General features: G+C 42.4%; 1 protein-coding gene across 1 annotated transcript; it reads left to right on the top strand.

Moving 5' to 3' along the window:
- Positions 1-909: 909 nt before the first annotated feature.
- Positions 910-10,752, top strand: LOC118843954 (C-factor-like). Its single transcript, XM_036751757.1, has 6 exons — positions 910-1,267; positions 1,818-1,869; positions 5,982-6,169; positions 9,579-9,737; positions 9,876-9,995; positions 10,488-10,752. Exons 1-6 carry the CDS (start codon positions 1,106-1,108, stop codon positions 10,599-10,601), a joined length of 795 nt encoding a protein of 264 aa, XP_036607652.1. The 5' UTR covers positions 910-1,105; the 3' UTR covers positions 10,602-10,752.
- Positions 10,753-11,233: the final 481 nt, after the last annotated feature.

Raw genomic sequence — 11,233 nt, 5'->3', positions numbered from 1 at the left:
AAGGGGGATGGGTTGGGAAGGAGCAAAATATAGTAAGTCTTTCACAACATGACTATTGTTATGTCATTATGTTATGCATAATGATACACATGTGGCCTATGTTGAATTGCTTGACTTCTTAGGGAGGGTGGGTGGGAAGGGAAGAGGGGAGAGAATTTGAAACTCAAAGTTTTAAAAACAGATGTTCAAAAACAAACAAAAATGTTTTTACATGCAACTAGAAAATAAGATACACAGGCAATGGGGCGTAAAAATTTATCTTGCCCTACAAGAAAGGAAGGGAAAAGGGGATGGGAGGGGAGTGGGGTGACAGAGGGGAGGGCTGACTGGGGAACAAGGCAACCAGAATATATGCCATCTTGGAATGGGGGGAGGGTAGAAATGGGGAGAAAATTTGTAATTCAAACTCTTCTGAAAATCAATGCTGAAAACTAAATATGTTAAATAAATAAAAAAAGGAAAAAAAATAAAAATAAAAATAATGCCAGAAAAAAATTATGTAGAACCAAGTGTTGTAAACTAAAAATAAAAAAAAGAAAAAAGAGAAATTACAAAAATGATATTAAATGGAATTAAATGTTCCTCAGTGTGTATACACACACACATACATGTATACACACACAAACATATCTGTGTATAATTGTAGCCTTCTTGGGGGAGGGGGAGGGGAAGGAGGAGGGAAAAAAAGAACCAAGTAAAAAGTGCCCAGCAGAGAACAAAATAAAACTTACAAGGAAGTAAAGAAAAGATGGACAGCTTGGAACACAATAGGTAGTATTTACTATATAGGCTTTCTTAAAATGGAAAACACAAGGAAATAGGGGAATGAACAGAGACTTAGAATACTAAGCAGAGGGGGTAGGGAGTTTGGCACAAGATCAGATCAGGGATAGGTTGGTCCAAGTCAAAGAGTTCAGAACGGTGAGGGGCGTCTCTGATGTAGCCTCTGTAGTCCTTAATTTCCTTCAGTGCAAGGCTGAAGTGACAGAGAGGGTGAAGTCACTGATCCAGATCGTTACTTCCCGGGGCATAGAGGTGGAACTAGAAGACGAAACAAAACTGGGGAGCAAGTAACAGGTCTGCGGACAGACTTTAGAAAGGTGGTATGGAAAGCCGGGATCCCTCAAAGGCTGTCCTTAGCCCTTCCAGCGTGCTGGTGACCGGTGCCAACCGCGGGCTGGGGCTGGAGTTTGTCAGGCAATTGCTTCAAGTGCCCAAGCCTCCCCAGAAGTTGTTTGCGACCTGCAGGAATCCCTCTGATGCCCAGGTGAGAGGGATAATCCCCTCACTCCCTCCCGGAGCTCACCTCTCTCTCCACCGGAGCTCACCTCTCTCTCCACCCCACCTTACCTCTGAATTGTCCCGAAAGCGAAGTGCCTTCCATTTCAGACCTTGAGACCGAGCATTTAGACCTGCAGCCCTCTGGGATGCCGGGGATGTCAGGATGCAGGGTGTCTCCAGGGAACCCGGACTTCTCCCCAGAGCCATAGACTCCAGACCTGGGTGTTAACTGATGGCTTAGTAGCTCCTGAGTGCCGGGTCTTTGGGGATGAACTTTTGCAAAGAGGCGGTGTCAGATCAGGGTCCAGGTCTGGGGTGGGGGAAAGACGACCGGGATGGGGGGCTCTAGTGGGAGGGGGCTCTCGGAGGCTGTAGTGGGAGCGGGCTCTTTGGGGCCTTGGGCTTAAACTCCAGTGGTGCGTGCGCTCCTGGGAGGGGCCAGGAGGGGACTCTTCAATGTCGCGCATCCCCACATCGGGTCAGGGGAGCTCCAACTACGTGGCTGGTGGGACGTTTTCGCTCTCTTGCTGCTATAGGAACTTCGAGAGCTCGCGGCTCAGCACTCCAATGTTCGGATCCTCCGCCTGGGTGAGACTCAGTCCCTCTCCCTCCTGCCCCACTCCTTTCCCGGTTGTGGAGCCCTACCCCAGCTCCACACTTGTTCCCACTGGCACTTCCTGGGATCCTACTTGTTGGCACAGGGCTTCACCCCCAAGCTTCCCAAGGGATAGAGGTAGGAGGACCTTTGTAGGTGGGTCTGGGCATACTTAGGATAGTAGGGTTTAGAGTTGAGGAAAATGAAGCTCAGAGAAAAGTGACTTGCTGAAGGTCACACAGCTAAGAAATACCAGAATCAAATTCTAACTTAGGTCCTCTTTTGTAAAGTCAGGCTTGTAGATTATGCCATACCACTATATCTTACCAGCAGAAGGACCAAAGTTAACAACAGTGTATAACACAAAGGCAGCTCCTCTGAACTTGCCTACCTTGCTTAGGGAGATTTACACCCTCTTTGGGTCTCCCCATCTTGCTTAGTTAGGATTTAAATCTATCTGTAGCTCCTTGTCTCTGGAACACATGAGAGATATTAGACATTAGGCACTCTGCCTTTTGTGTAAAGGAGATATTGGCATTGAACCAGTATCATGTGCTAAGCAGGCTTACCCATGGGACTGATCTGAGGGACATAGAATAGGGTCTCCTGCCTCCCAATATCTCCCCTGCCAGGTTGCCATGGTATTGATGTGATTTAAGAGGTTCAGGGAACCCCCAAAGACCATAGTACTGGAATAAATTCACGGTCTCAAGCATTCTTTAAGTCAAGGTGGCAAAGGTTCATTGCAATTCCAGTATGGCAGGCAGAGCTCCTTAAGGAACTTGCATTCCTTAAGGAATTTGCCACTTAATAGGAATAATGCTAAAACTTATATAGGAAAAGTAATGGATTATCTGGCAGATATGCTAATTAGGTGATAACTCACAACCTCAGTTACAGGCCTCATTTTCCACTGGAAACCAGGGGAAGGGGATTCTCAGAGGTGTATTTTTGGTCTGTTATGTCTGTAGCAAGATAGTTTTGAGAGTTGATGTCTATAGCTTGACCTCTGGATTGAATATGATAACTTTGAAAATCAAACATGATAATTCTGTGGTTACAAGATAGTCCTGTTTTTACAAGAGAATTTCTTCAGAGGTCGCCTTGTTTTTTTGATTGGGAAAGATACTTATGACTTATTTGCTAGGCGCAGTGTCCTTGGGCTGGGGAGAAAACTGTCAGGGGCAGTGTTTTGAAGCTAGGGAGAAATGTGATCTTGGAATTGGGATCCAAGCACAAGCACCCCATCAGTATCTACAATTTAGACACAAATGATTTGTTTCTTTGGATTTAGAAGGCACTTCAGTCTGGACAGTGTCATATCGACATGTCAAAATACTCCTGGGAGGCAGAGACACTTTAAGCTCTTATCGCCTGACATCATTTCTCCAGTGTCTTATGGATCTCTTTCCCTATCATCACTCTTGGTAGAAGAAAGGACCATTAAAAGCTCTTGTATGAAGTCACTGTACTTGGGGACTTATCAGGCTGATGGTCAAATGATAATCACATAAGTCATAGGCAGTTGACAAACAGAGAAACACTTGGACTGAAGGGGAAAGGTAAGACTGCAACAAAGATTTTGCTAACTTCCTACCTTGGTGGACCACTCACTCAGGTCAGCTATCTCCCCTCAACACTACTCTCTTTCTTTTCTTCTTCCCTTTTCTCCAATGTAGCTGAGAGCCTTCTCAGTCCTGGTCTTTCTCAATCTATCCACTGTGTTCAATACTCTTCATCTCTGTTCCTCTGTCCCTCTGTTCTCCTACTACCTGTCTGACCTATCTTTCTCAGACTCTGTTGGCTCATCTGTTTCAACAATATGGCTAGCAGCTGCTGTGGGGGGTGTAAAATCAACAACAACCAGCTCACAGAATGCAGCAAAAGCCCAGGTTGTTTTGATCTGTTTTACTCAGGAAAGCAACGTTAAGGGGTTAAGAAGCTTACTTTAATTCAGCATACAAATACCATTCACTTAGTTCAGGGGAAAAAGCCAGCACCCTGAACTTCATAGCAAATACAAATAAATTAAAAACATCGACAGACAGGCCAAATACAATTCATAGTTACCAACATCTAAGTTCAGCCCGGGAGCTCATAACAACGGCTGGCCCAGAGTCACACGCGCTGCCATGGCTGTGGGTCAGAGCTCCGCAAAAGAGAAAGCCAACCCCTGGTTTTATATCTTTTTCAGGGTCAAGGGTGAGTCACACATGCGACTCACCCACGTGACCTAAAATCATCACAAAGATGCGACTTAAACCCACGTGGTCTAAACTGAACTAGACTTTCCCTTGAGGTAAGGAGGTCATAAAGGACTCCTAATTTAATCAAGCAAATAAAGGCCAAACTCTTCAAGGGCACTTGGTTGAACTAAGTGCTAAGAGCCCATTTTGATTGCCAATACATCATCACAAATATCTTGCCCTCTAATTGTGATTATTCCCCAAGGCTCTGTCCTGGCCCTCTTCTCTACGTGATTTCTCTGGTTGTTATTGTCCTTTGCTCTCTAAGAGGACCAACATGACATTACTATGTCAGGGTTAAGAGAGCAAGTGTGTCCAACTGAGCAAACAATGCAACACAAGATTCTACCACAGGTCGGGCAGATAGTCCACATGAACATTTGGAGTGGAGCTCTCTCTAAATTTGCACGATTGTCATCTATTTTGAAGATAAATCACAGATCTCTAACTCCAGCATCAATCTCTCTTCTGAGATTCAGCTTGTCATCACCAGTTGCCTACTGGACATTTCAAATGGGGTGTCCTGATAACGTCTCAAACTCAGCATGCCCAAAACAACTAATTATCTTTCCCCCAAACCCTCCCTTCTTCCACATTTTCTCATTTCTGTTGAAGGCATCATTATTCTTTCTTCCATTCTTCCAGGTTCATAGATGACCCCAGTACTATCCTTGAGTCTTTACTCTCTTTTACCCTACCTATGCAATCAGTTGCCAAATCTTGGTGTTTCTACGCCCACAACATTTCTCACATACAATTATTTTTCTACCTTCTAAATTCAGGTCCTCATCATCTTATGACTGGATTATCACAACCTCCAAATTGGCCTGCCTACCTCAAGTATCTCCTCACTCCAGTCCATTCTCTACTCTTCTGCCAAAATAATTTTTCTTAAATAGAGATCTGACTGTGTCATTCCACTGCTCAGTAAGCTGCACTAGCTCCCTATTACCTCTAGAAGAAATCACAAACACCTTTGTTCATCACTCTTCTTCCTTCGTTCTTTGATCCAGCTCAACTGACTTTTTCTCTATTGGTCATAATCCTACTCCAGCTCTCATTTCCATACTTGTACACTGGCAGTTTCCTCATGTCTGGAATCCATTACCTCTTCACCTTCACCCAATAAAACAATTCTCCTCCTTTGTGACTCAGTCAGCTCAAGCACTGTCTTCTACATGAAGCCTTTCCTGACCCCTCCTACCTGCTAACACCTTCCCTTTTTATTTGAAAACTTTTTAATAAATACAAAATATTCTCTACTTCTCTTTATATTTATTCTGTACATACTTACACACATGTGCACATGTATACTTATATATGGAGGTACATATACCTACACAAAAATATATACATATACATACATGTACATATACATGTGGTGTGCTTACATACACACATATATACATCTATATCTCTATCTATCTACCTATCTTACTATCTATCCACACACAGATATCTATCTGGGGGAGCTAGGTGGTGCAGTGGATAGAGTACTGGGCCTGGAGTCAGGAGGACCTGAGTTCAGATCTGGGCTCAGACACTTGCTAGCTGTGTGAGTCTGGGCAAGTCACTTAGACCTGTTTACTTCAGTTTCCTTAACTGTAAAATGAGCTGGGGAAGGAAATGGCAAACCACTCCAGTATCTTTGTTAAGAAAACCCCAAATGGGGTCACAAAGAGTCCGCCATGACTAACCAACTAAACAACAACGTGTCAATATATCTACCTCTTCCATTACAATGTTAATTCCTTGATAATAGAAATTGTTTCATTCTTTGTTTTTGTATCCCCAGTGCCTAGTATAGTGCCGGAGTATAGTGTCAACTTTTTGGTTAATTGAATGTTCTGTCTTGACAGATGTGGAGAATGTTGCCTCTATCCAAGAGGCTTCAGTTTCCGTCAAGGAGCAGCTAGAAGGCTTGGGGCTGAATTTACTCATCAACAATGCTGGAAGGGCCATTAGAAATACAATTCACTGCGAGTCGGAAGAAACCATGCACCTGCTATACCAGATTCATGTCGTTGGTAGCCTAAAAATGGGCCAGGTGAGACTCTTCTCATTAGGGCCCCCAAAGAGAGCCCCACTTCTCATCTAGGCATGAGTGACCATCTATCCACTGTCACAGAGCTGGGGGAATTTGGTGTTAGCCTCCTCTTATACTCCCTGCCTCCCTTTTAAGGTATTTCTCAACCTGGCTGCTTCCCACTTTTCCAAATTAGTGGCTCTTTCACTTCATTTAAAGCAAGTCATCTTCATGTATTTAAAGGGTCGTCAAGTGGGAGAGAAGGGTGAGCTTTGTTCTGCTTGACTCCAGGGCTAATAATCTTTAGAAATTACAGGGAGGCAGATTTCAGCTCATTCTAGGGAAGAACTCCCTAAGAATTAGATCTCCAGAAAAGTTAATCCCTCACCCTCAGTCTCCTCATTCAATTCGATTTAAATGTGGGTGACAGCAAGTTGCAACTGGGCATCTAGGTGGTGCAGTGGATAGAGTGCTCAGCCGGGCATCAGGAAAACTCCTCTTCTTGAGAGCAAATCTGGCCTCAAACACTTACTAGCTGCGTGGCCCTGGGTAAATTGCTTAATCCCATTTACCTCAGTTTTCTCATCTGTTAAATGAGCTGGAGAAGGAAATGGCAAATAACTCCAGTATCTCTTCCAAGAAAACCCCCAAAGGGGGTCACAAAGTGTTGGAAGCCACTGGAAAACTAAACAAGAACAATGACAAATAGTTATAATAATGGTCTCTTTGCTTTTTGCAACCTATAGAAAAGCATTTAATTGATTACTCATTAGTTAACTAAATATCGGGGCAGTATTTACGTGCCAGGTAGTGATAACCTCCAGCTACCAGTCAAGCAGCTTGTTTAGAGGGTATTCTGTACTCTGTCTTTCCCCAAAGCCATGATATGCTCTCCACTCTCACCTTACAAAAGCTTAACTTTTAGACTATTCTCATTTCTATACCTCTACCCAAGACTCCAGTCTACAGAGAATGCTGCTGCTGGTTTCAATTTGATATTCATCTAAGGGTTATGGAAAAATGAAAAATTGTTATGAAATATTAAAATTATAGAAATCTCAATTTGTTTCTTCCTTACTCTGCATTTGGGAAATTTCCTGCTCTTGGCTGATGAACCTCATCCACATGACTCAGACAATGGACTTTTTAGTGACCATATCACTTATTAAATTAAAGTGACTGACTATAAAGAACGTGCTTTGCTTGATTATCTCTTACTGGTTCATTAGACTACCATTTCTGTTCCGGAGGAATGGAGAGAAGGAACTATATAATGGATACGCACCAAGATTGCTTCTACAAAAAATTGTCAGAAACAAGGGAGAGAGCTAGGGGTTGGTATCTATCTCCTATTTGACCTTTGTAGTAGCTGAAGCTTCAGAGCAGCTGCCAATCTGGGCTCTCCTGCAATACTGGTTTTGCGTGGTAACTTTGGTCTATTTAGGGTCATTACCTTCATTTCTCATAGCACAATAATATTCCATCACACTCATATAGTATAACTTGTTCAGCCATTCTCCAATCAATGAATACCCTTCTAGCTTCCAATTCTTTGCCACCACAAAAAGAGTTGCTATAAATATTTTTGTATATATGGGTCTTTTTCCTTTCTTTGATCTCTTTGGGATATAGACCTAGTAGTGGTATCACTGGGTCAAAGGAAACCCACAGTTTAATAGCTGTTGGGGCATAGTTTCAAATTGTTTCCCAAAATGTTTAGACTAATTAACTGCTCCAACACCACCGTATTAATGTACCCATTTTCTCACATTCCCTCCAATATTGGTCATTTTCCTTTTTTGTCAACTTTGCCAGCCTGGTGGGTGTGAGGTGGAGCCTTGGAGTTTTTTTTTGGGTTTGAATTTCTCAAATTATTAGTGATTTGGGGCATATTTTTCCAATATGGCTGTTGGTATCTTGGGTTTCTGCTTCTAAATAATGCCTATTCATAGCCTTCAACCATTTATCAATTGGGGAATGGCTGTTATAAATTTGAACTAATTCCCTATATATTTCTATCTCAGAAATGAGACCTTTATCAGAGAGATTTGCTGCAGAGATTTTCCCATTTACCTATTACCTTGTAAATTTACTTGCATTACATTTGTTTGTGCAAAGACTTTAATTTGATGTAATCTGTCATCCTCTCTGTAATTTAGTTACAATTCTCCTATCATAAATCTAAAAGTTAATTTCTTCCTTGTTCCTCTGAATTTGTTTTTGATATTATCCTTTCTGTTTCAGTCATGTATCCATTTGGAGCTTATCTTGGTACACCATATGAGTTGCTAGTTTACACCTAGTTTCTGCCAGATTGCTTTCCAGTTTTCCCCATGTTTTTGTCAAATAGTGAGTTCTTACTCAATACCTCAGATCTCTGGATTTATCAAATATTAAACAACAATGCTCATTTATTTTTGTATCTTTTGTACTTAACCTATTCCCCTGATCAACTTCTCTACATTAAACCAATACCAGATTGTTTTGATAATTATGGCTTTGAGATTTTTGACCTTCCATTCTTCTAACCAAATTTTGTTATTATTTTTAAAATTAGCTTTATAACATAATCGTTTTGTAGTTTGATTGGCATGGCACTGAATAAGTAAATTAATTTAGGTAGTATTGTCATTTTTATCATATAAGCTCAGCACACCCATGGGCAATTAATATTTCTCCAACTATATAGATCTGTCTTTGTGTGATGAATGTTTTATAATAGTGTTCATACAGTTCCTGTGTATGTCTTGGCAGGCAGACTCCCAAGTATTTTATACTGTCTGTAGTTATTTTAAATGGAATTTCTCTTTCTATCTTTACTTGCTGGGTTTTGTTAGTAATATACAGAAATACTCATGGCTTATGTGGTTTTATTTTATGTCTTGCAACTTTGTTTAAGTTGTTCATTACTTTTCCTTCTCTTTGTTTAAAAACAAACAAAAAAAAAGGTTGCAGAGAAAGGATTATGCTTAGCACTAGAGTCCTAGATTTGAAGCAATTTGCTTCTACCCTCCTTTGCCTTTTCTCTTTCTCTGGCCAAGAGCCCAGTTATAGTTTCTTAACTTTTCTTCCTTTCCTTTTAAGCCCTTCTTTGAGATCCACTCTCCTTGGTTAGAGTTTGTTTTGCTTAGGGCTGACCTCTCCTTTAATCTATCCTTGCTCCCTATTCTCCTCTCTCCTTTCCCTTTTTATTTCCTGTTTGTCTGTTGAATGATATGTATTTCTGTAAGCTCCATGAGGGCAGGGATCATAATATCTAAACCTTGTGTCTTCTCCAGGGCCATTCACAATGCTGTGCATACTCTGAGTTTCACCAAAAGCTATTGAACTGAAGTGGAAAGAAAACTGAGGTCACGTAGGACCTCTATCCTTTTAGATTTCTGATGATAATAAATGTCTCTACTCTCATGTCTTTCCCCAACACTGTCAGGCATTCCTGCCCTTGTTGAAGAAGGCCGCCCAAACGGGCCCCCAGGATAGTCTCAGTTGTAACCGGGCTGCTATCATCAACATTTCTAGTAATGCAGGCTCCCTAACAGAAGTTGAGGGCTGGGAATATGGTCATTGTTTGTCCTATCGCTGCAGTAAGGTATGGAAGTTGGGTACTGAGTGGGAGGAAGGAAGAAGGGTGGGGGTGGGTGGTGATAGGGAGCATGATGCTACAGGGCCTAATTAGTAAGGCTCGGCTGTGGCCTCTCTCCTGTCTCTGCTCCACCCCTTCCACCAGGCTGCCCTGAACATGCTCACCCGGTGCCAAGCCCTGGCCCTTAAAGAAGAAGGCATCCTGTGTACTGCTATTCATCCTGGCTGGGTTCAGACAGATATGGGCACTTCTTCAGCTTTTGTGGTAAGTCTACCTCCTGCCTGCACCTCCCTTAGCTTGGTCCCAAGCTTAGGACAGAAAATAGGTACTCTTAGCCAGCTTTTGAGGGGAGCATACTGTAGGGAAGTTAGGGAGGCAATTCCTTGGAAGGAAGGCATGGACAGTCAGTTAGCATAGGTCTGATCTCCATGAGTTGGAAGAGGAAAGTAAATCTAAGGGGCATTAAGATCTTAATGGATATTTCTACTGTTTGTTTTAATTGGAACTATTTCCTCCTCCTTGCCACCTCCTTCCAATGCTATTCATGTAGGCTATGACCTGTGTCACGTCCCAGAAGGTGTTGATTTACTGGGTTCCTACCTGACTGGCAACCCTTCCATTGTCCCTCAGCTTCTGGGAACTTAGCCCGTTCTTTCTGAGCCATTTACTTCCTGTTACATCCTCACTGGATCCAGGTGCTATTCTAGTATGTTCACTCTCCTCCTGGCCCCTCTTAACCTGCTGTGTTCTCTGCAGCCTCATTTGAAGAAAGAAGAATCAGTGCAAGGCATGCTGAAGATCTTTTCTACACTTTCGGAGGAGAATTCAGGGGGGTTCTACAGTTGGGAGGGAAAGGCATTGTCTTGGTGAAGTCACAGCCAGCTGGGAGGCAGCTATAGAGAACGAACTCCAGTTATCCTTCATGCCTTTCCATCAGCAGCCCAGGAGTGACCACCTCATCTTGGTTTACCTCTTTCCTGAGCTCTGAATGCCAATAAAGTTGTTTAACTGCCTCCCTAAATTGTTCTCATTTTTCCTACTTGTAGCCAGGGGTAGTGATGGTGGTCTAGACTTAAGAAAGTGATGGAGGAGATATTAAAAATTTAGATCAAACTTAAGAGTGTGCCATGTGTACATTTTCCCTCTGGAAAGGCAGTTGTTAAACATTTACTGGAGCCCAAAGCTATGAAGAGAAACTAACTTTGATATCTTGAGGGAAGGGATGGTTAATCATTGCCATTCCTGACTCTTCTGTGTTTTTGGTAATGTCCTATGACGTCTGACTACCAGGGTCCCATAACCTCTGGCATAGGCATAAGGTCATAAATCTATAGCTGGAAGAACTTCAGTCAATCAATAACCATTTATTAAGTGCCAATTATGTGCCAGGTACTGTGCTAATGGCTGAGGATATAAAAAGAAGCAAAAGACAGCCCCTGCTCTCAAGGAGATTGCAATCTAATGAGTTCAGAAGCCATTTAGTTCAAAATCCTCATTTTACA

Source organism: Trichosurus vulpecula, chromosome 3 (genome assembly GCF_011100635.1).
Source record: "Trichosurus vulpecula isolate mTriVul1 chromosome 3, mTriVul1.pri, whole genome shotgun sequence".
NCBI classification, from domain to species: domain Eukaryota; kingdom Metazoa; phylum Chordata; class Mammalia; order Diprotodontia; family Phalangeridae; genus Trichosurus; species Trichosurus vulpecula.
Note: the sequence above shows the minus strand (reverse complement) of the source record. Positions and strands in the feature narration are given on the sequence as shown.

Coding starts and splice junctions, on each gene's coding strand:
- LOC118843954 (XM_036751757.1), top strand. CDS start 1,106: ATGGAAAGCCGGGATCCCTCAAAGGCTGTCCTTAGCCCTTCCAGCGTG. Junction 1,268..1,817: donor GGAATCCCTCTGATGCCCAG/GTGAGAGGGATA, acceptor TTGCTGCTATAG/GAACTTCGAGAGCTCGCGGC. Junction 1,870..5,981: donor TGTTCGGATCCTCCGCCTGG/GTGAGACTCAGT, acceptor CTGTCTTGACAG/ATGTGGAGAATGTTGCCTCT.